Source organism: Acartia tonsa, chromosome 2, assembly GCF_053477335.1.
Source record: "Acartia tonsa isolate MP-2025a chromosome 2, ASM5347733v1, whole genome shotgun sequence".
Taxonomy (NCBI): domain Eukaryota; kingdom Metazoa; phylum Arthropoda; class Copepoda; order Calanoida; family Acartiidae; genus Acartia; species Acartia tonsa.
Window position 1 is genome coordinate 62,154,583 of NC_137261.1, and position 22,763 is coordinate 62,177,345.

The window sequence follows — 22,763 nt, forward strand, 5'->3', positions numbered from 1 at the left end:
TTAGTTTATTTTCTGCTCAGGTATTATATCAAGTATTTATTTATTCCAGGTGCAAGAACAATTAAGAATCCACCATGAACAAGTGTCATATCTGTTGCAAGGAATTCTCTAAAAAGTTTAAATTAACAGTACATATGAGAATTCATTCAGGTGAGAAGCCATACAAATGTGATTACTGTGAAAAGGCTTTCTCACAAATAGGTGCTTTAACAAAACACATGAGAATTCATACAGGAGAAAAGCCATACTCTTGTGATACATGTGGAAAAGCTTTCTCAACCCAAAGTTATTTAAGTGTCCATAAGAAGTTCCATACAGGAAAGAAGCCTTACTCTTGTGATACATGTAAAAACGCTTTCTCACGAAAAGATGCATTAACTCGTCATAAGAGGATCCATACGGGAGAGAAACCATACTCTTGTGATACATGTGAAAAGAATTTCTCACAACTAAGCCAATTAACTCACCATAAGAGGATTCACACAGGAGAGAAACCATACTCTTGTAAAACCTGTGAAAAAGCTTTCTCTAAAAGTAGTCAGTTAATTGTCCATAACAGGATACATACAGGAGAGAAGCCATACTCTTGTGTGATATGTCAGAAATCTTTTAAATCAAGCTCGCAATTATCAAATCATAAAAAGTCCACTAAACATCTAAAGAAGTTAGAATCTACTGAGAATGCAGTTCCACTATCTGCTTCTACCAGTTTTGTTGATTGTGGTGAAGCTAATATCAAACTAGAAATAAAAGAAGAAGAAACTCTTGATGAGGATCCTCTCTCTATCAACATGGAGGCTGAGAATGTTTAAGAATCTATAAAACAAGAAAAAAATTGAGGATAATGATTATATTGATTTCGTAGAACGTAAAATTGAAATATTATGAACAATTGTTTTCTTTATGAAATACAAAATTTTGTAAATAATGTATTATTTATCGTAAATATTAAAGAGGGGGGGGGTGTTTTAGGTTATATTGTCAACCATTAATACCTAACCTATTAATCACGGAGTAAGTGAAAGTGGTAAAACACCCCCTCCCAACCCTTTCTTTATTTTTTTATTAAATCTGTATATATTATTTTTTCTACTTTTTCTGATTATTTAAGATTATTTGGCTAAAAAAATTCTCTTATGCAAATCAAAACTTATAATTTTTTTCAGAAAACGGATAACAATGAAATAAAAGTAAAATTCTTCCAGCCTTCATTTGAATAAATAGCTAAGATAAATCAGGTAAATGTGATTACTTTCATTAATTGTGCCAGAATTTGTTTTCATAATTTCTCGCAGAATCAGACAATTTGGAATCATTTGAGATTTTATATTTTTAGATTTTCCCCTTACATCTAACCCCTGTGACACAAGTTTATTAGTGAATTACTCACTTCATTTTAAGATAATTTTTCTCAATATATCTCTTTTGCTGAGTCAGTATTTTTTTTTGTAACAGTTCAGATATCTTTATAAGCAACAGGGGTTGTCATGCAGTAGCAAAAGAGTCCCCACAGAGAGGTTAGTTACAAGGAGAAAAATGCTTGAGATAAAATTACTTTTTAAAATTATTACAAATTCTTAGTTACATTAAAGAGAAATGATAAGAAAAAAAACACGCTTTCTGTGTGAAAGATTCCTATTACAAAGTTAAATACTTACCTACCTACCCAACGAAATTTTCAATCTTGAAATTAAATGTCAACATCCTCTGGTTTCTACTCTAACCAACTAAAACTACCAAGGTCATAATGTCCATTTTAGTCTCAAATATTTAAATAATTGTTACTTTTTGAGACTTATGTCACAATATATTGACTCCAGATAATACAATGTTTACGTCTTTATTGTACTTTATAAATGTCTTGGGGTGTTTTTATGCTATTTTATTCTTTTTTTCCTCCTCCACCATCAACTAATGACTAGGGGCGAAGCAGCTGGTTGTTACTAAACAGTACTAATTAAGTTTAAAATCCAGGGATTTTAACTTTTAAGGGATAAGACAATGGACGATAAATTGAAATACATTTTTATTATTTTTATTTGGTTTTGGCGATTTCTCTGGGGAGGGTTGAGATACCCTCCTTCAAATTAGCTATTAACCCTCCCAGGACCTATGAAAAGCTACCCTGTAAAGGAGAATCACATCGGTTCAGCGGTTAGCGAGATTCTTTGTAAAAGACAGACAAACAGATAACCTGTTACTTTATTAAAAGGATGTAAGGGTATCTTGTTTTAATTTCATATTATATTTTATATGCAAAGCAAATCTACAATATTGTTATCTCTCAGTTTATTTACTTCAAAAGGCCTTTGAATTTTGCTCTTTTCAAAACAGCTTATCCTATTTTTAGTAAGTAGTAAGCTGTTTTAGTCTGTAGCGAAGTATCTTGCTAACCGCTGAACCGATATGGTTCTCCCTTCGAATATCCCTACAGATAGTAGGGACGCAGCCGCTATTTCATATAAAATAAAGAATAATTTTCCTATTTTAAAGGTAAGTTAGTATATTTTTCTTCCTAATTACCCGCAGGAATATAAAGGGATAAGACAATAACCGATAATTTGATGTACATCTAGAATGTTAATACACAAAATTATCCCTTCTGTAGAAATAAATTTTTGGTTGAAACGTTTGGACACTCAACTTAATATACCCACCAATCGGAGTACACGCATTAAGCATCATATGTAAGTAAATTGGCGGAGATTTTGTCATGCTTTATTATTTATAGAACAAGAGTTAACAAATTGTTTATGATTTAGGTTGATAAAAGTATCATTGTTAGTCAGCAACTAACTTTCACAGTGAACACAGAGAAATCCATTATACAGATCTACTTTTTATTATAAGGTATTTATAGTTGTTATGGTTTATTACTCAAGAAAGAGTTAGGGTTAGGGTAGAAACATTTTATTTATTCTTTGATAAGTACCTAGCGCATATGTTAATGATGATTCTTGAGACTATAATCATCTCTCTTATGCTATTCAATGCTGATCTGTTTTTGTAAATATTTTGCTGGACATTTCCGAATATCGCATCTACTCTATATATCACTTAATGTGTGGGTCTGTCTGTACTGCTCTGATTCAAATTTTTATTAGAAATATGCAGGGAAAAAACAATGGCTAATAAATTGACATACATCCCCAATGATGACACATAAAATTACACATCTTTTAGATTAAAGTTAGTGGTTGAAACTTTTAAACACTCAACTTAATAAACCAACCAACCAATCAAAATTCAGTTGTTAAGCCAACTTTGGGAACTAGTTTAATAAACAGCCTATAGTCCCCTATCTTGCTGAGAATATGCATCTTCTCAGCTTTTATCTGACATTCTGTTTTGATGAGCTTGGCTTTTATAGATTTTGTGATCACTGTTTTTCTTCTATGATAATAATTTATTACCAGTTCTATGTATTAATTTATATTTACCACCCTAACTCATATACGTCCTAGGATGGGGGTAAAGGTGTGTTTACCCCAAATTAAAATCCCTCATTTTACTCCCCTACCTCAAATATTAAATTCTAACTCCGCCGCCGATTTAGTAGGAGTTGCTAAATATTATAAACAATTATAACAAAAACTAAATCTGGGGAGAGGGGGGGGGGGGATATCAACCTCTGTACACAAATATAAATGCTGTCACTCCATATTTGTCAGCTTCGCTTTTATGAATGTTGTCATCCTTGTTTATTACTTTCTTTCTTCAATTTTTAAAAGCGAAGATTTCTTACGTCTGTTTGAATATACGTACATAACACTAGCTCTTATCATAGATTGTTAGAGAAAGGTCGTTTGTTCTTTTAAAATTAATTAGCTTTATTGACAACAACTTGGATATGACTTTTACAATTCGTATTGCTTGTCTGACTGCCTACTTTTCTTGAAAAGAAAAGGATCTGTAATATAGTTCCGAGAAAGGCTATTTGCACTTATAAATATTTAGTTATTAAGAAGACAACAATTTTTATATAATGTAATCATTGGATTTATACTATTTTAGTTTTTTTTTAGTTTTACTTCCATGAAAGTTGTCATCCTTTATTTTACCTTTTTTTCTCGATTGTGTGTAAATAATTTTTTATCTAGAAATATCTGTACAACAATATTTTATGTTCTAATACTAATCCATAAAATAATTTTAGGAGATTGAGAGAGGATAAACCAGCATGAATACCTGTGATGTTTGTTACAAGAATTTTACACTGAGAGGTAATTTGGTTGTACATAAAAGGACCCATACTGGTGAAAAACTATTCTCATGTGATCAATGTGAAAAGTCATTTACGACTAGCAGTCACTTGAACAGACATAAAAGAATTCATACTAGTGAGAAGCCATACTCGTGTGATCAATGTAAAAAGACATTTAAATCTGGTTGGGAATTGACTGTCCATGAAAGGGTTCATAAAGGTGAGAAGCCATACTCGTGTGATCAATGTGAAAAATCATTTTCTCAAAATAGTGATTTGGTTGTACATAAAAGAATTCATACTGGCGAGAAGCCATACTCATGTGATCAATGTGAAAAGTCTTTCTATAATGCTAGTAATTTGAATCAACACAAAAGGATCCATAGTTTTGTTAAACCATACTCATGTAATCAATGTGAAAAATCTTTCTCTGTCAATAGTACATTGACTCAACACAAAAGACTACATACAGGTGAAAAGCCATACTCATGTGATCAATGTGAAAAATCATTTTCTCAAATTAGTAATTTGACTAAACATAAAAGGATCCATAGTGGTGAGAAGCCATACTCATGTGATCAATGTAAAAAGACATTTTCTCAGAATATTCTTTTAACTAATCATAAAAGAATTCATACTGGCGAGAAACCATACTCATGTGATCATTGTGAAAAGACTTTCTCTGATAAAAGCTCTTTGATTCGACACAAAAGAATTCATACAGGTGAGAAGCCATACTCATGTAAACTTTGTGAAAAACATTATATCTCTAGTTCACAGTTATCAACCCATAAAAAATCTCCTGGACATTTAGAAATGATGAAAATCTGTAATAAAACAGTTCAACCTTCTGTATCTATTAGTTTCATTGAATGTGAAGAAGTTGATGTTAAAGAAGAAATTAAAGAAGAAGAAATATTTGATGAAGATCCTCTCTCTATCCAGATGAGAGCTGACAATATTGAAGAAAATATTAAACAAGAAATAGAAGATCCTCTTTCTTGTCAACAGAATTATGATGAAGATAGAATTAATACTATTGATATTGTTCATCATAAAATATAAATATAAACATTTAATTAAATTAAATAGATAGACAGGATTAATGCTAAATTCAAATAAAAATCTAAATTTTTTTTCACCTTGAAAATCTGCATTTTATCTTTATTTATTTCAATTTTTCATTCATTTTTCAACATCTAAAGCTATTTTGTTTATTTCAATTGATATGTGAATATTTAATTTTTCTTCGTTGTTTCTGAATTCTAAATATACAGTGTGTTTTTTTTTATGAGAACTTTTTTGAAAGCAATTTTATCCCACTTATAGTTATCAGAATTTAATGATTAATGGCTTATTTTCTTCGTTTTTTAAGGCAATTAATAGAACAACAACAAAAATATTTCAGTTTTTATTTAAAAAGTACAGTAAAATCTAAATTTCAAAACTTAGGTGTCAACATCTAAAAATGGTTTTAGCGCATTTTTCTTATGCTCAAATAATCAACCTTTTGCAAGAATGGCTGTTAAATACTTCAAAGTTGAGATATAGAGCTAAAAATATATACAGATACTATTAGGGACATGTACTAGAACATATCAAAGTTTGAAGGTCATATCTCAACCAGGGAGGGAGTACTGGCCCCCCAAAGTCGACTACAGAAAATCCATTTTTTTAAGAAAAATGCGCTGAAACCATTATTATATGTTGACACCTAAGTTTTGAAATTTAGATTTTACTGTACTTTTTAAATAAAAACTGAAATATTTTTTTGGTGTTCTATTAATTGCCTTAAAAAACGAAGAAAAAAAGCCATTAATCATTAAATTCTGATAACTATAAGTGGGGTAAAATTGCTTTCAAAAAAGTTCTCATAAAAAAAACACACTGTATTTACTTAACACTTGTTTTTACAGGATCTCCACATTAAATCTGTCTCCATTTTATTTCATTTGCAACTTGCTGTTTAAATGACTTTTTTTACGTTAATGATATTATTGTTGTTCAGTATAAAGACAAATTATTGATTTGTTAATTTATCTTGTAATGTAAATAAAATAATTGTCTAATGTAAATATATTATATTCAGATTAATTTATAACAAAATAAGAATGCACAGAGTATAGATATCAATAAGAAAGAAGTTTTCTACTAATTTTGTTTACAAACACACAGGTTATTCTTATTTTATAATCCTGACATTCGTATGTCGGTACATCAATCCGTCAGTCTAAGTAAGTAAGACAAAAAAACTCTTAAGTTTGACTAGATATAGTAGGGCTAGAAGAATTGTTCTTTTAGTTTAAAAATACTCTTAGTGAGCCGGTCATTCATATGTCGGTATGTCCTTCCGTGATTATAGTTTAGGATAGCCACAAGAATTTATTTTACATTTATAAAATCTATCACTAATCTTGTACACATTCCGCCATTTGTATGTCCATCAGTTCGTCTAATATGTATACGTTATGTGCAAAGTATATATTATTGTCTGTCACCCTGTAATCATTACAATAAACTTTGAATTGGTGAAACAGCTATGTTTCAACATAAATTGAAATGTGTACATTTTAAAAACCTATTTCATATAATAATAATTTGCCGTCAGAATTTTTTTTAAGTAGGAGGAGTCTGCGTTGAGTATCATGTTTAAGTAAATAGGCGGAGATTACTCTATGTTATATAAAACAAGAGTTTATAGTTTAGGTTGATTATAGAATATAGAATCATTGTCAGTCAGAAAATAACTTTCACAGTGAACAGAGAGAAATCTGCAGAGGCATAAACTTATGAAAGGTAATTTAATATCTTATATTTTATGTGCAAAGCAAATCTATAACATTTTTGTCCTTTGCATTGGTCTGTACATACACAATAAGATTACATTTGTTCTGGTTTAGCTCTATAATACATTAATCTAATATAATAAAATATTTACATTTAAAAACCTACTCATGTAACAATGAATAATAAACAATAATTTGCCGCCAGAATTTTTGTTTAAATAATATCACCACCCTTTAACAAAAGTATTTACTTGTCCAGTTTCTGATTAAAAGTTGGAGGAATCCGGGCATTGAGCATCATATAATATTTAAGTAAATGGGTGGAGATTTTGTTTAGCTTTAATTATATACTATTGTTTATGATTTAGGTTGATAATAGAATCAACGATAGTCAGCAACTAACTTTCAATGTGAACAGAGAGAAATCTATTTTACAAATCTACTTTATATTATAAGGTATTTTTATGTCATTACTCCAGACTCATTCTCTTATGCTACAATTCTGGTATTCAAAAGCGAAGATTTTTTATAAATAAGTTTGGTTCGGCCTTACCTCTATATATGTTGAATGGTAAGCTCTTTCCATTAATTTAGTCATGTTATATTTGTTCTTTCAATATCAAACTTGGTATGGTGATTCTTGTAGTATTTAGGTACGATTTAGAAAGCGTAGCAACTCATTTAAAAAATTGTATTTGTTATAATTATCCTATTTACCACCCTAACTCATATACGTCCTGGGATGGGGGTAAAGGGGTGTTTACATACCTCAAACTTTGAAACCCCTCATTTTACTCCCCTGCATCAAATATTAAATTATAACTCCGCCCATTTAACATTGAATTAGAACAATTAAATAAATATTATAAACAATAATTATAAAAACTAAAACTGGGGAGAAAGGGGGGGTGGTTGGGTTATATAACACAAAGATTTGGGGGGGGGGGGGGGGGGTAATAAAACCGTATCAACCGCTTTGCTTTTTATAATCATCTTGTTATTAATATCTTTCTACAATTTTTGATAGCGAAGATTCTTAAATTTGTATAGACGTACATAACATAAGTTCTTATCGTAAATTTAGGCATGTCAGAATTGTTCTGATGATTCCTTTAACAATAAGTAAAGGATGTATAAAATTGTTGCTAAAATAATTGTTTGTTCTTTAAAAATTATTTTGCTTTATTGACAACAACTCAGATACGACTCTTTGTTTGTTTATATGGAAGTTGTTATCCTTGTTTCAGGTTTAACCTGAATATTGTGTTTATTGGAAAATATTGGAAAAACAAAATTTGTGTTTTAGGAGATTGAGAGAGATATACCAGCATGAATACCTGTGATATTTGTAACAAAAATTTTAAACTGAAATCTCACTTGGTTATTCATATGAGGGTTCATACAGGAGAGAAACCATTCTCATGTGATCAATGTGGAAAGTCTTTTTCTCAGAATAGTGCTTTGACTTTACACAAAAAACTACATAATGGTGAAAAGCCATATTCATGTGATCTATGTGTAAAGACATTTTCTCAAATTGCTAATTTGACTAAGCACAAAAGGATCCATACAGGTGAGAAGCCATTCTCATGTGATCAATGTAAAAAGACCTTTTCTCAAAAAAGTCATTTGACTAATCACAAAAGGTCCCATACTGGTGATAAACCATACTCATGTGATCAATGTAAAAAGACATTTACAACTGCTGGTGAATTGACTGTCCATAAGAGGATCCATACTGGTGAGAAACCATACTCATGTGATCAATGTGAAAAGACCTTTATAACTGGTAGTGAATTGACTAGACACAAAAGGATCCATACAGGTGAGAAGCCATACTCATGTGATCAATGTGAAAAAACATTTTCTCAAAATAGTGAATTGACTGTCCATAAAAGAGTTCACACTGGCGAGAAACCATACTCATGTGATCAATGTGGAAAGACCTTTGCACGGAAAGATAAATTGACCCGTCATAAAAAGATCCATACTGGTGAGAAGCCATACTCATGTAAACTTTGTGACAAATATTATGTCTCTAGTTCAGATTTATCAAAACATAAAAAATCCCCTGGACATTTAGAAATGATGAGAACTTGTAATAATACAGTTCCACCCTCTGTATCTATTAGTTTCATTAAATGTGAAGAAGTTGATATTAAAGAAGAAATTAAAGAAGAAGAAATATTTGATGAAGATCCTCTCTCTATCCAGATGAGAGCTGACAATATTGAAGAAAATATTAAACAAGAAATAGAAGATCCTCTTTCTTGTCAACAGAATTATGATGAAGATAGAATTGATACTATTGATATTGTTCATCATAAAATAGAAATATAAACATTTAATTGTCATAGGATACAAATGCTTATTTAGAGAGACGGGATTAATGCTCAATTCAAATAAAAATCTAAATTTTTTTTTCGCATTAAAAATCTGTGTTTATTTTTATTTGTTGCAATTTTTAATTCATTTATAAATAGGTAGCTATTGTGTCTATTTCAATTAATATGCGAATATTAATTTTTTTTATGGTGTATCTTAATTATAAATATACTTATTTTACACTTTTATTTTACGTTTTACAGGATCTCCACATTAATCCTGTCTCCATTTTATTTCAATTACATTACTGTTAAATGTTTTTTTTATGTGAATGATTTTATTGTATTTTGTATTTTTGTATTTTGTATTTCAGTTTATCTTGTAGTGTAAATAAAATAATTGTCTAATGTAAATATATTATTTTCAGATTAATTTATGATAAATAAAAATGCACAGAGTATAGATATCAATAAGAAAAAAGTTTTCTACTAATTTTGTTTACAAACACACACAGGTTATTCTTTTTTTATTATTGAGAGGAAATAAAGAGGGTCATAAGAGGTAGAGAGTGACAACTACCTTAATGATGTTATTTTCTTATTTGTGGCCAATGCTAAACTTTCCTGATTATTGTTTGCAAGATCTTTGAGTATATTTATATTTATAAGGAAAGGGCTGTAAATATTCGCGATAATAACAAGTGATATGCTTGTCAATATCAAGGAGCTCCAAGCCTTTTTTTTTGTGGGGGGAGGATGGTGGGTATTTTATCATTATTTGGTTAAATGACGCATCAAAAAGTTTTACCTCTTGGGTAAGTTGTACCTTATTTGTAAAAAACAAGGGCTTTTGACCATAGTGAGAAGTTAAGCAATAATACATTTATTATGGGGTTATAAAGGAGTTTGGGGAGGGAGGATAAATCTAATTCCAAATATCATAGTGTGCTTCTTGGGGTAAGGGGTAGGGTGGACGGAGTTTTACTCCTTAACAAACTTCATTCAATTTAGATGACAATTTTTCATCTCTTTTTTATTAATCCAAATCTTTTCTTGAACCTATTCAAGTTTCGCATTTATCTAAACAATAATTTGCCGCCAGAATTTTATTTAAAATAACCCTACACTCTTTATAAAAAAAACCCATTTGCTTGTCTAGTTTCTGATGGAAAAAGGGAGGAGTTTGTGTTGAGATCTTGATTAAGTAAATGGGCGGAGATTTATTGTTTATGATTTAGGTTAATAATTGAATCAATGTCAGTCAGCAACTAGCATTTCCAGAAAACAAAGTGAAATCTGCAGAGGAATTTTGATTGTGGAATAAGGTACTTTGATTTCTTCTCATATTTTATGTACAAAGCCTTTTTCTAATTTTTAAATTACATCATATATAAAATGATATATGTACAGTACAATGTACATTTTAAAATCCTATATCATGTAATAATGCATGATAAAAATAATTTGCCACCAGAATCTTTATCTCTCTAATAATTGCTTGTCCAGTTTGTGATAAAAAGTAGGAGGAATCTGCCTTGAGCATCATGATTAAGTAAATGGGCGGAGATTTCTTTATTCTATATAAAACAATAATGAACTATTGTTTATGATTTAGGTTGATAATTGAATCAACATCAGTCAGCAACTAAAATTCACAGTGAACAGAGAGAAATCCATTATACAGATCTACTTAATATTATAAGGTATTTATATTATTTTTAAACAGGAAGTTTTTCTATATTTACGGTCGGCCCGTCCGTCCATAACGGGTAGCTCTTTTCCTTAATTTCGACATGTTAGAAATATCTAATAATTTCGAACTTTGTATGATGATTCCTGTAACAGTTAGGTACAATTTAGAATGCGTAGCAACTGTATAATCTTTACCATAACGTCTGTACGTCCATTTAATGTTCATGTTTAACCTTTCTGACAACAAGTTTTATAATTATCTTATTCATCTGTTTTTAAAAATACCGATTCCTTTTATAAAAAGATACAATTGAATAAGGAGGCATCTCTACAATCAAGTTCTTAAGATGTAAGTTTGTCCTGTAATTAATCAGTTTTGCTGCAAATTTACTTTAAATCTTCCTTAGACATATGCTTGATATTCTGCTTATTTAGTTCTGACATTCTTAATGTGTTAATGTCATTTGTTTTTAATCTTCGGTTTTATGAATGTTGTCATTCTTGTTTTGTATATAATTCGCCCCTACTCTATATCACATGATTCGTTGGTCTGTCTGTACTGCCCTGTTTCAAATTTTTATAAGAAATATGCCCCCAAAGTTTCACAATAACGTTTTCTTAATCGTTTGCTTAACAACTTTGGGGACACTAGTGAATTTTCATTGGTTGATTCATTAAGTTAAGTGTTCAATCGTTTAAAACACTAATTTTAATCTACAGAAGGGGTAATTTTTTGCATCATCATAGGGAATTTATATATCAATTTATTGGCCATTGTCTTATCCCTTCAGATCCCTGGATATTTCTGCTTGTCTGAATTATTTGAGCTTGGCTTTTATAGATATTGTCATCAATGTTTTTCTTATATAATAACAATTTATTTCCAGCTCCATAATTTTTTAATAATAAACTAAAACTGGGGAGAGGGGGGGGGATAGTTGGGTTATAAAACCTCTGTACACAAATATAAATGCTGTAATTCCATGTTTGTCAGCTTCTCTTTTATAAATATTGTCATCCTTGTTTATTACTTTCTTTCTACAATTTCAAAGCGATGCTTTTTTACATTGTCTGTACGTCTGTAACAGTAGCTTTTCATGTCAGAATTGTCATGTCGATTTCTTTTACAATAAGTATAGGGTCTGTAAAATTGTCCATTAAACAAGGATGACAACATCCATAAAAGCGAAGCTCTGAAACGGTAGGACAAACGGACATTAACACTTGTATAATGTCAGAACTGAATAATCAGAATGCTAATGTATAAGAGTCAAAGCAAAATTTAAGTAAATTTGTTGAAAAACTGCTTGATACAGGATAATGATTATGGACATACTTACATTTTTAGGACTTGATTATAGAGTTGCTTCGCTTATAATATTGTACTTTGTTGTCCCAGGAATCAGTATACCAAAAATCAGACCAATCGGATAATTAGGTCACATACAAATTTGTTGTTAAAATGAAAAAAAATCAACATGTTTAAAATGGACGTACGGACATTCTGGTAATGATTATAGAGTTGCTACGCTTTCTAACTCGTACCTAACTATTACAGGAATCACCATGCAAAATTTGAAATCGATAGGACAATTCTAACATGCCTAAATTAACGAAAAAAGCTATTTAAAAAAGTAAAAAAATCAACATGTTTAAAATGGACGTACGGACATTTTGGTAATGATTATAGAGTTGCTACGCTTTCCAAATCGTACCTAACTACTAAAGGAATCACCATGCAAAATTTGAAATCGATAGGACAATTCTAACATGTCTAAATTAACGAAAAAAGCTATCCGTTACGGACGTACGGACGGACGTTCGGACGTACGGACGTACGGACGGACGGACGGACCGACCCTAATTATAGAAAAGCTTCGCTTTTAAAAATATTTAGCTTTATTGACAACAACTTTTATAATTTGTATTGCTTGTCTGTTTTTTCTTGCTTTGCTTCTATGGAAGTTGTTATCCTAGTTTCAGTTTTAACCTTAATGTTGTTTATTTGAAAAGATTGGATAAACTACTTTTTATGTTTTTATTAATAAAAATAATATTTTAGGAAATTGAGAGAGGATATACCAGCATGAATACCTGTGATATTTGTAATAAGAATTTTAAACATAAATCTAACTTGGTGGTTCATGGGAGGGTACATACAGGTGAGAGACCATTCTCATGTGATCAATGTGAAAAGACATTTATAACTAGTAGTCAATTGACTAAACACAAAAGATTCCATACAGGAGAGAAACCTTTCTCATGTGATCAATGTGAAAAGACATTTACATCAGGTAGTGATTTGACTAGACATAAAAGAATTCATACAGAAGAGAAGCCATACTCATGTGATCAATGTGAAAAAGCATATGCACGGCAAGATGAATTGACCCGTCATAAAAGGATCCATACAGGTGAGAAACCATACTCATGTGATCGATGTGGAAAGTCTTTCTCTAGGAATAGTAGTTTGAATATCCATAAAAGAATCCATACAGGAGAGAAGCCATACTCATGTAAACTTTGTGACAAACATTATACCTTTAGTTCAGAGTTATCAAGACATAACAGATCCCCTGGACATTTAAAAATGATGAAAAGCTGTATTAATACAGTTCCACATTCTGTATCTATTAGCTTAATTAAATGTGAAGAAGTTTATATCAAGGAAGAAATTAAAGAAGAAGAAATATCTGATGAAGATCCTCTCTCTATCCAGATGAGAGCTGACAATATTGAAGAAAATATTAAACATTAAAGAGAAGATCCTCTTTCTTGTGAACAGAATTATGATGAAGATAGAATTGATACTATTGATATTGTTCATCATAAAATAAAACTGTAAATGTCATATTTATCTTGATATAAAATGCTTACTCCATTGTTTTAGACTTATATCAATTAATTTTTGTACATTATTTTTAGAATTCATTTTTATTTAATTGTCATAGGTTACAAATATTTATTTAGAGAGACATGATAATGAATTTTATAAATTAATCTAAATCTCATTTAAACTGTTAAAACGTCACAATTGAATCTTTATTTATCAAATTCTATACAAAGACAAATAACTTTTGGACAAATATATAAAAAATCTAAGTTTTGTTTTGATTTTCATTGATATGTGAATTCGCTTATTTAACCCCTTAATCTCCCTTTTTATTTTGCTTACAACTTACTTTTTAACAATGATCCGTTATACTTTAATTTTCTGTGAATAATTTTAATGTTTTTAAGCATAATGACAATCCATGATTTATTAGTTTATGTTTATTTATCAAATGTAAATATATTATTTTCAGATAAATATTTATATTTTATAAAAATGCACCAAGTATAGATATCAATGTAATAGGATTTACATGGCTGGTTCTAGAAATATAATTCCTCCTCGAGAGCCAGCGCCGCTGGTACGTCCAGCGATGACTTTTTCCCCTTGTTCTTGTACATTGTTAAAAAAGTTCTATGAGATTTAGAAATTTTAATCATAGACAATTAATCTCGGTGTAGAGGGGGAAAAGACATAGACGAAAGATAGAATTTTGGTAGAAGAAAAGACAAGAGTTCTACACCTTACAGCATCCATAAATCTGGTGGCCCTAACCCTGCGGGGCTACTTAACATTACCTGACCTAACTTAAGTAGGTAGGGTAGATTAGGTCTTTATTTATTCTATGTTTTTTTTCATAAAGATAAAAAATAATTTCCCGCCAGAATAAGTTTCTGATGAGGTATTAGTAGGAGGAGTCCGCGTTGAGCATCATTATTAAGTAAATGGGCGGAGATTTAGTTTAGCTAAATATTTATAAACTTGAGTTAAATATTGTTTATATTTTAGGTTTTTAATTGAATCATTGCCAGTCAACAACTTACAATCACAGTGAACAGGGAGAAATCCTCAGAAGAATTAGCGTAATAGGTAATGTGTCACTGTCGAGTTCATGTCTGGTACACACCTCAAAATAAGAGACATAAAAATATTACATAATGCTATCATCAACAGTAAGAGCAGGTGGAGGGAGGGGGGTTCCTTGGTCAATAAACTGGTGCAACTCATTACCATGCACAGGTTAGGACTTCCAGACCAGGGTGGTGCAATTACAGGGGCAGGTGTCTATAGGGATAATTGTGGCTTTACAAAGCAATTATAAGACATAGACTATGTTTCAAGGTGCGTGGATAGGTCTATAACCCGAAGTGACACCAAGCCCCCTAGAGCTCATGTACAGATAAAGTTAACATTTGTTTTATTTGATGCGCACATTACTTTAATCTTATATGATGACAAATTTACATTTTGAAAATCTGTATCATATAATAATTTGCCACCAGAATCTTTATTCATTATAAAATAACATTACAAACTTTTAACAAAAACTATTGCTTGTTCAGTTTCTGATTAAAAGTGGGAGGAGTCCGCGCATTGAGCATAATATTTAAGTAAATGGGCGGAGATTTTGTTCAGTTTTATTATTAAACAAGAGTTAACTATTGTTTATGATTTAGGTTGATAATCGAATCAAAGTCAGTCAGTAACTAACATTCACAGTGAACAGAGAGAAATCCATTATACAGATCTACTTTATATTATAAGGTATTTTTATATTTTTGTGCTTTACGTCATTCCTCCAGACTCATTCTCTTATGCTATTCAATGCTGATGTTTAAAAGCAAAGCTTATCTATAATTAAGGTCGGCCCGTCTGGAATGGTAAGCTCTTTTCATTAATTTAGTCATGTTATATTTGTTCTTTCAATTTCAAACTTGGCAAGGTTATTCCTGTGGTAGTTAAGTACAATTCAGAAAGCGTAGCAACTATATATAATCATTTAAAAAATTGTATGTGTTATAATTATCCTATTCATCGGATTTTTGGAATACTGATTCCTGTTACAACTAAGTACAATGTTAGAAGAAAGCGTCTCTATAATCAAGTTCTTATCTTGTAATTATACAGCTTTGCATCAAATTTACTTACAATTTTGTTTAGACTTATACATTTATATTCTGCTTATTCAGTTCTGACATTCTTAAAGTGTTAATATTTGTTTGTCCTACAATTTCAGAGTTTTGCCGTTATGAATGTTATCATCCGTATTCTGTAAATGATTTGCCGATCATTTCCGAATATCGCACCTACTCTATATATCACTTGATGTGTTGGTCTGTCTATACTACTCTGTTTCAAAATTTTTTTAAAGAAATAAGCATCTTCTCAACTTTTATAAAAGATAGATTGCTAAAGTCTTGTGTTAATTTCTGGATGTTTTTCTTCTATCATAACAATTTATTTCCAGTTTTATGTGTATTCATTAATATTACAACCTTAAATCATAGAAATCATAGTTGGGGGTAAGGGGTTTTTATATACCTCAAACTTAAAGAACAAATTTAAAGTAGGAGGAGTTGCTAAATATTATAAACAATGATTATAAAAAGAGGGGGGGGGGTGGTTGGGTTATATAACTTAAAGATGTTGGGGGGGGGGGGATGGAGGTGGTAATAAAACCATATCAAGCTCTGAATACAATATAAATTCCATGTTTGTCAGAATTGCTTTTATAAATGTTGTCATCCTTGTTTATTACTTTCTTTCTACAATTTTTAATAGCGAAGCTTTCTTATATTTGTCTGTACGTCTATAACAGTAGCTCTTATCGTAAATTCAGGCATGTCAGAATTGTTTCTATGATTCCTTTAACAATAAGTAAAGGATCTGTAAAATTGTTCTTTTTTTTAAAAAAATTATTTTGCTTTTTTGACAACAACTTGAATATAACTTTTAAAAATTTTCTTCCTTGTTTGGCCGTCTGTTTTTTCTTGCATGCTTCTATGGAAGTTGTTATCCTTTTTCAGTTTTTAATTGCAACAATTTTTTTGTGTTTTATTTATAAAAATAATATTTTAGGAGATTGAGAGAGGATATACCAACATGAATACCTGTAATATTTGTAACAAGAATTTTACAAAGAAAACTCAATTGGTTGTTCATATGAGGGTTCATACAGGAGAGAAGCCCTTCTCATGTGATCAATGTGAAAAGACTTTTTCACAGAAAAGTAATTTAACCCGTCATGAAAGTATCCACACAGAAGAGAAGCCATATTCATGTGTTCAATGTGAAAAGACATTCAAAGAAAGATGTAATCTGACTCAGCACAAAAGAATACATACTGGTGAGAAGCCATACTCATGTGATCAATGTGAAAAGTCTTTCTTTAATATTCGTGATTTGACTAGACACGAAAGGATCCATACTGGTGAGAAACCATACTCATGTGATCAATGTGAAAAGACATTTTCTCTGAATGGTGATTTGACTAAACACAAACGGATCCATACAGGACAGAAGCCATACTCATGTGATCAATGTGAAAAGACATTTACAACTGCTGGTGAATTGAATGTCCATAAAAGGATCCATTCTGGTGAGAAACCATTCTCATGTAAACTTTGTGACAAACATTATCCTTCTAGTTCAAGTTTATCAAGACATAAAAAATCCCGGGGACATTTAGAAATGATGAAAAGCTGTAATAATACAGTTCCAACTTCTGTATCTATTAGTTTCATTGAATGTGAAGAAGTTGATGTTAAAGAAGAAATTAAAGAAGAAGAAATATTTGAAGAGGAACCTCTCTCTATCCAGATGAGAGCTGACAATATTGAAGAAAATATTAAACATGAAAGAGAAGATCCTCTTTCTTGTGAACAGAATTATGATGAAGATAGAATTGTTACTATTGATATTGTTCATCATTAAATATAAATATAAACATTTAATTGTCATAGGATACAAATGTTAATTTAAAGAGACAGGATTAATGCCAATTGCTTGCTCAGTTCAAATAAAAGTCTAAATCTCATTTTAACTGTTAAAAAGCAATTTAATTTGTTACATTTTTTTTCCTTTATAAAAGGCTATACATACAAAGTAGTTTAATCCTATCTGTATTTTGCTTACAACTTACTTTTGTAAATGATTTATTTTTCTTTAATTTTCTGTGAATAATTTAGATGTTTTGAAGCATAATGACAATCATTAATTTATTGTTTCTGTGTGAATAGAATATTTATCAAAAGTAAATATATTATTTTCAGATAAATATTTATACTACATAAAAATGCACCAAGTATAGATAGCAATGTTATAAAGAAAACAAGTTTCCTACCAATATTGTTTCTAAATGCACAGGTTATTTAGTTTTATTCATACTGAAGGCTCCACTTTATTCTCTAGGGGCTTCATCTTGATAGGATTTAACTTGTTGGTTATAGAAAGGGTTAGGTAGCTTTCGCAGAATTCTGTAAGTTGCTTTAATGGGGGTATAACGTGGATTTGTGAGAAAAAAACAGCGGCCGAACCGAGACTCCCGCCGATTTTTTTGCGTTTTCTCGCCAAATTAGACAATTTTGAATCGTTTGAGACAATTTTTGTCCTAAAAAGTTTACGCTATATTTTCTCCGGGAACTTTTTTTTTTTGTAGAGTTGGGACAAGTTTTTAATATTAATATAAAAAAATAATAAGTGTCCAGAGCAAATAAAAGGTTATCTTTATTAGAAAATAAATTGGCGGGACATACCGCAAACACACAACTTTACGAAAAATACGCGAAAAAAATGATCCCCTTTGTCTTGTTTATTAACCCCTCCTCTATTTTTTCAATGTCATTTTTTTTGTAGGTAAGATAGAGAGTTGTGACTTCATGACTTTTTAAGTTTAGTAATTACACGTCGGCAAGAGTTGATTTTATTAGGATATCTGGTCTGTGTCGTTCGTGGTGTCCGGTCAAAGTCGGTTGGGTAGCACCAAAATTTAAAAAAATTCTAAATAAATCTTAATTTCTACATTATGACTTTGTATATAAGGTAGAAACCTAAAATTTTTTTGGTGAATATCAATGACCTTATGAGAAAAGTGGTGTTATGACCGTTTGACCGCACCCTGACCGACTTTATGACCGATTTTTGTCCGGCTTTTACTACAGACATATATCATGAATATCGTGGCTTCTATTACAGCTAGATACCTATAATTTTTTTTGGTAAATCCTTGAGCAATAATAAACAGATAAAAATATTAATTGGCGCCGCCAACCGCCGTTTTACCGCCGTAACCGCCGAAAATGGCGGTTTCCGTTATTTTCCGTTTTTTGGCGATGATCAGAAAAAGTAATTTTTTTGTTATGAAAAATAAAAGTTCGTCTTAAAATTTGGTCATCCTAGCTGCAAAATTGGCCGCTCTTCAGCTGTTTTTAAAATACGATACACACCCTAGGTTACACACCAATCAGACAACTACCCCTTTGATTGCACGACCTTTTCTTTTCTATAATTAGGGTTGGTCCGTCCGGAACGGTACGGTTTGCTCTTTTCATTAATTTTGTCATGTAATAATTGCCCTTTCAATTTCAAACTTTTCTTAGTGATACCTTAATAGATAGGTACAATTTAGAAAGTGTATCAACTCTATGATCGTTACCAAGAATGTCCATAAATCCAAATAAAAGATGTGTAAACCTTTTTGACAACAAATATGTATGTGATATAATTATCCTGTTCATCTGAATTTTGTAATACTCATTCCAATTACTGTTGTGATATATAATTAAGTAACTATTTGTAGGACATGATAACAAGCAAGTAGAAGTCTGTAGGCAAGATGACGACGTGACCAGGAGGAGTCTTCACTACCAAGCATAGTTGTAATTGATATCAAACTATTCATGCCATTTAATTAAATATATTTCTATGTCTTGTTATATGTAAATAAGATTTTATCTGATCATTAATTTGGATTTTGTTTATTCCAGATTTACTGGGGTTTTGAATATTTATATGCGGGTGCAATAATAAGTAAATTATGTTATGTTCTAGACTAATGTGAACATGTCATTTTATGTGCTGGTGTTTAAGTGTCTCCATAGCTTCGCTACTACTTTAGGTAAATTTTAACAATTACAATGTTATAAGGAAGCATTTCTATAATCAAGTTCTAAAGATATGTATCCTTTAATTAAGCAGTTTTGCAAATTTACTTACAATATTATTCTTCTGTGTTTATGTTCGTTTGTCCTACCGTTTCAGAGCTTCGCTTTCATGAATGTTGTCATTCTTATTTAGTAAATAATTTGCCGGCCATTTCCGAATATACTATTCCGCACATACTCTATTAGATATCACTTGATGTGTTGGTATGTCTGTACTGCCATGATTAAAATTTTTATAAGAAATATGCATCTTTTCAGCTTTTATCAAAGATAAATTACTAAAGTTTTGTATGAATTTTTTGACATTCTGTTTTGTTGAGGTTGTTTTATAGATGTTGTCATCCGCCCATTTATCATTGAATTAGAACAATTAAAGTAGGAGGAGTTGCTAAATACTATAAAAAATAATTATAAAAACTAAATATGTAGAAAGGGGGGGGGGTGGTTGGGTTATATAACCTAAAGATGGGGGGGGGGGGGTAATAAAACCATTTCAACCTCTGTACACAATATATATAAATGTTGTCATCCTTGTTTATTACTTTCTTTCTACAATTTTCAAAGTGAAGCTTTATTACATTTGCCTGTACCTCTATAACAGTAGCTCTTATCGTAAATTTATGCATGTCAGAATTGTTCTGCATGATGGTACCTTTAACAAAAAATTTGATTTATAATGCTTTATTGACAACAACTTGGTTTTGACTTTTACAATTTGTATTGCTTGTCTGACAGGCTGTTTTTTCTTGCTTTGCTTCTATGGAAGTTGTCATCCTTTTTTTAGTTTTTACCTGAATGTTGTGTTTATTTGAAAATATTAGAAAAACTATATTTTATGTTTTTATTAATAAAAATAATATTTCAGGAGATTGAGAGAGGATATACCAGCATGAATACTTGTGATATTTGTAATAAGAATCTTACATGCAATTCTGCTTTGGTTGTTCATATGAGGGTTCATACGGGAGAGAAACCATATTCATGTGATCAATGTGGAAAAGCATTTGCACGGAAATATAAACTGATTATACACAAAAGGATCAACACTGGTGAGAAACCATACTCATGTGATCAATGTGAAAAGTCATTTTCTGATAATAGTGCATTGACTGTCCATAAAAAGATCCATACAGGTGAGAGGCCATACTCATGTGATCAATGTGGAAAGTCTTTCTCTGTTATTAGTAATTTGATCGGTCACAAAAGGATCCATACAGGTGAGAAGCCATACTCTTGTGATCAATGTGAAAAGACATTTTCTCAGAATGGTGATTTGACTAAACATAAAAGACTTCATACAGGAGAGAAGCCATACTCATGTAAACTTTGTGACAAACAATATCCCTCTAGTTTAGCGCTATCAAAGCATAAAAAATCCCCTGAACATTTAGAAATGATGAAAAGCTGTAGTAATACAGTTCCAACTTCTGTATCTATTAGTTTAATTAAATGTGAAGAAGTTTATATCAAGGAAGAAATTAAATAAGAAGAAATATTTGATGAAGATCCTCTCTCTATCCAGATGAGAGCTGACAATATTGAAGAAAATATTAAACAAGAAATAGAAGATCCTCTTTCTTGTGAACGGAATTATGATGAAGATAGAATTGATTATATTGATTTTGTTCATCATAAAATATAAACCTTTAATTGTCATAGGATACAAATGTTAATTTAGAGAGACAAGATTAATGCTAAATTTAAATAAAAAATCAAATCTTATTTTTTACTGTTAAAACACCGCAATTGAATCTTTATTCATCATTTATTAAATGCTAGGTATTCAAAGAGAAATAACTTTTGGACAAATATCTAAAAAAAACCGTGTTTTGTATTAATTTTAATTGATATGTGAATTTGTTTTTTTAATCCTACCTCCTTCTTTATTTTGCTTACAACTTGCTTTTTTAAAATGATTTATTTTACTTAAATTTTCTGTGAATAATTTAGATGTTTTGAAGCATATTGACAATCATTAATTTATTGTTTCTGTGTGATTATTATTGGTTTCTGTTTGAATAGAATTTTTATCAAATGTAAATAAATTATTTTCAGATAAATATTTATAATACATAAAAATGCACCAAGAATAGATAGCAATGTTATAAAGTAAACAAGTTTCCTACCAATATTGTTTCTAAATGCACAGGTTACTTATTTTTATCCATACATAAGGCTCCACCTTACTCTCTAGGGGCTTCTACCTAATAGGATATAAATAGCTGGTTCTAGAAATTTCTATCTGTAAAGCTAGCGCCGCCAGAACGTCCAGTGATGACTCATTCTCCTTGTGCTTGTTCACGATTGTTCATTGTTAAAGTGTTCTATGAGATTTAGAAATTTTAATCATAGACAATTAAACCCTTTAATTCGATGTAGAGGGAAAAGACATAGGCAAAAGATAGATGTTTGGTAGAAGAAAAGACAAGAGTTCTACACCTTTTTCTTTTGCTAAGCCATAAACCCCCGTGCCAACTTCAAGGCTGGGTCTATCTATTACCCCCTCTTAAACCACCCAGTCTAATGCTCCCTTTCGAGCAGCAAAGTAAGGGGGAATAGACTTAAAAGGCCATATGGTACAAAAGACCTAATCCTACAAAAGGCCTAAATTAAATATAGAATAAATTCAAGGATTACAGCATCCATAAATCGGGAGGCGCTAACCCTGTGGGGCTACTTAACATTACCTAACCTAACTTAAGTATGTAGGTAGGATAGATTGGGTCTCTATTTATTCTAGGTTTTTTTTCATAAAGATAAAAA

At 30.6% G+C, this 22,763-nt stretch overlaps 2 protein-coding genes and 2 long non-coding RNA genes across 12 annotated transcripts; all 4 read left to right on the forward strand.

The window, feature by feature from the left end:
- The first annotated feature begins 1,164 nt into the window (after nucleotides 1–1,164).
- LOC145312894 (uncharacterized) lies at nucleotides 1,165–5,539 on the forward strand. Its single transcript, XM_080152118.1, has 3 exons — nucleotides 1,165–1,238; nucleotides 2,763–2,850; nucleotides 4,157–5,539. The coding sequence occupies exon 3, from the start codon at nucleotides 4,181–4,183 to the stop codon at nucleotides 5,267–5,269; it is 1,089 nt and encodes a 362-aa protein (XP_080008244.1). The 5' UTR covers nucleotides 1,165–1,238; nucleotides 2,763–2,850; nucleotides 4,157–4,180; the 3' UTR covers nucleotides 5,270–5,539.
- Nucleotides 5,540–6,291: 752 nt separating this feature from the next.
- On the forward strand, nucleotides 6,292–18,006 carry LOC145312297 (uncharacterized). 9 transcript variants are annotated; one of them, XM_080151545.1, is made up of 5 exons: nucleotides 6,292–6,379; nucleotides 14,848–14,928; nucleotides 15,181–15,232; nucleotides 15,516–15,603; nucleotides 16,918–18,006. In XM_080151545.1, exon 5 carries the CDS (start codon nucleotides 16,942–16,944, stop codon nucleotides 17,770–17,772), a length of 831 nt encoding a protein of 276 aa, XP_080007671.1. In that variant the 5' UTR covers nucleotides 6,292–6,379; nucleotides 14,848–14,928; nucleotides 15,181–15,232; nucleotides 15,516–15,603; nucleotides 16,918–16,941; the 3' UTR covers nucleotides 17,773–18,006. The 9 variants fall into 9 exon arrangements, with proteins under 9 accessions (XP_080007671.1, XP_080007668.1, XP_080007664.1 ...); XM_080151542.1 differs by lacking the exon at nucleotides 15,181–15,232; XM_080151538.1 differs by lacking the exons at nucleotides 14,848–14,928; nucleotides 15,181–15,232; nucleotides 15,516–15,603; nucleotides 16,918–18,006 and adding exons at nucleotides 6,906–7,000; nucleotides 7,359–7,446; nucleotides 8,297–9,483.
- Nucleotides 9,736–11,023, forward strand: LOC145312300 (uncharacterized). The gene is made up of 3 exons (XR_013876991.1): nucleotides 9,736–9,829; nucleotides 10,553–10,639; nucleotides 10,930–11,023. It is a non-coding gene; the product is annotated as an uncharacterized LOC145312300 (long non-coding RNA).
- Nucleotides 18,007–18,104: 98 nt separating the features above from the next.
- LOC145312302 (uncharacterized) lies at nucleotides 18,105–21,673 on the forward strand. The gene is made up of 3 exons (XR_013876993.1): nucleotides 18,105–18,204; nucleotides 19,637–19,954; nucleotides 20,866–21,673. It is a non-coding gene; the product is annotated as an uncharacterized LOC145312302 (long non-coding RNA).
- The last annotated feature ends 1,090 nt before the right edge of the window (nucleotides 21,674–22,763 follow it).

What these genes read in the sequence shown, in the direction of transcription:
- LOC145312297 (XM_080151538.1), top strand. Translation starts at nt 8,320, where the DNA reads ATGAATACCTGTGATATTTGTAACAAAAATTTTAAACTGAAATCTCAC.
- LOC145312894 (XM_080152118.1), top strand. Translation starts at nt 4,181, where the DNA reads ATGAATACCTGTGATGTTTGTTACAAGAATTTTACACTGAGAGGTAAT.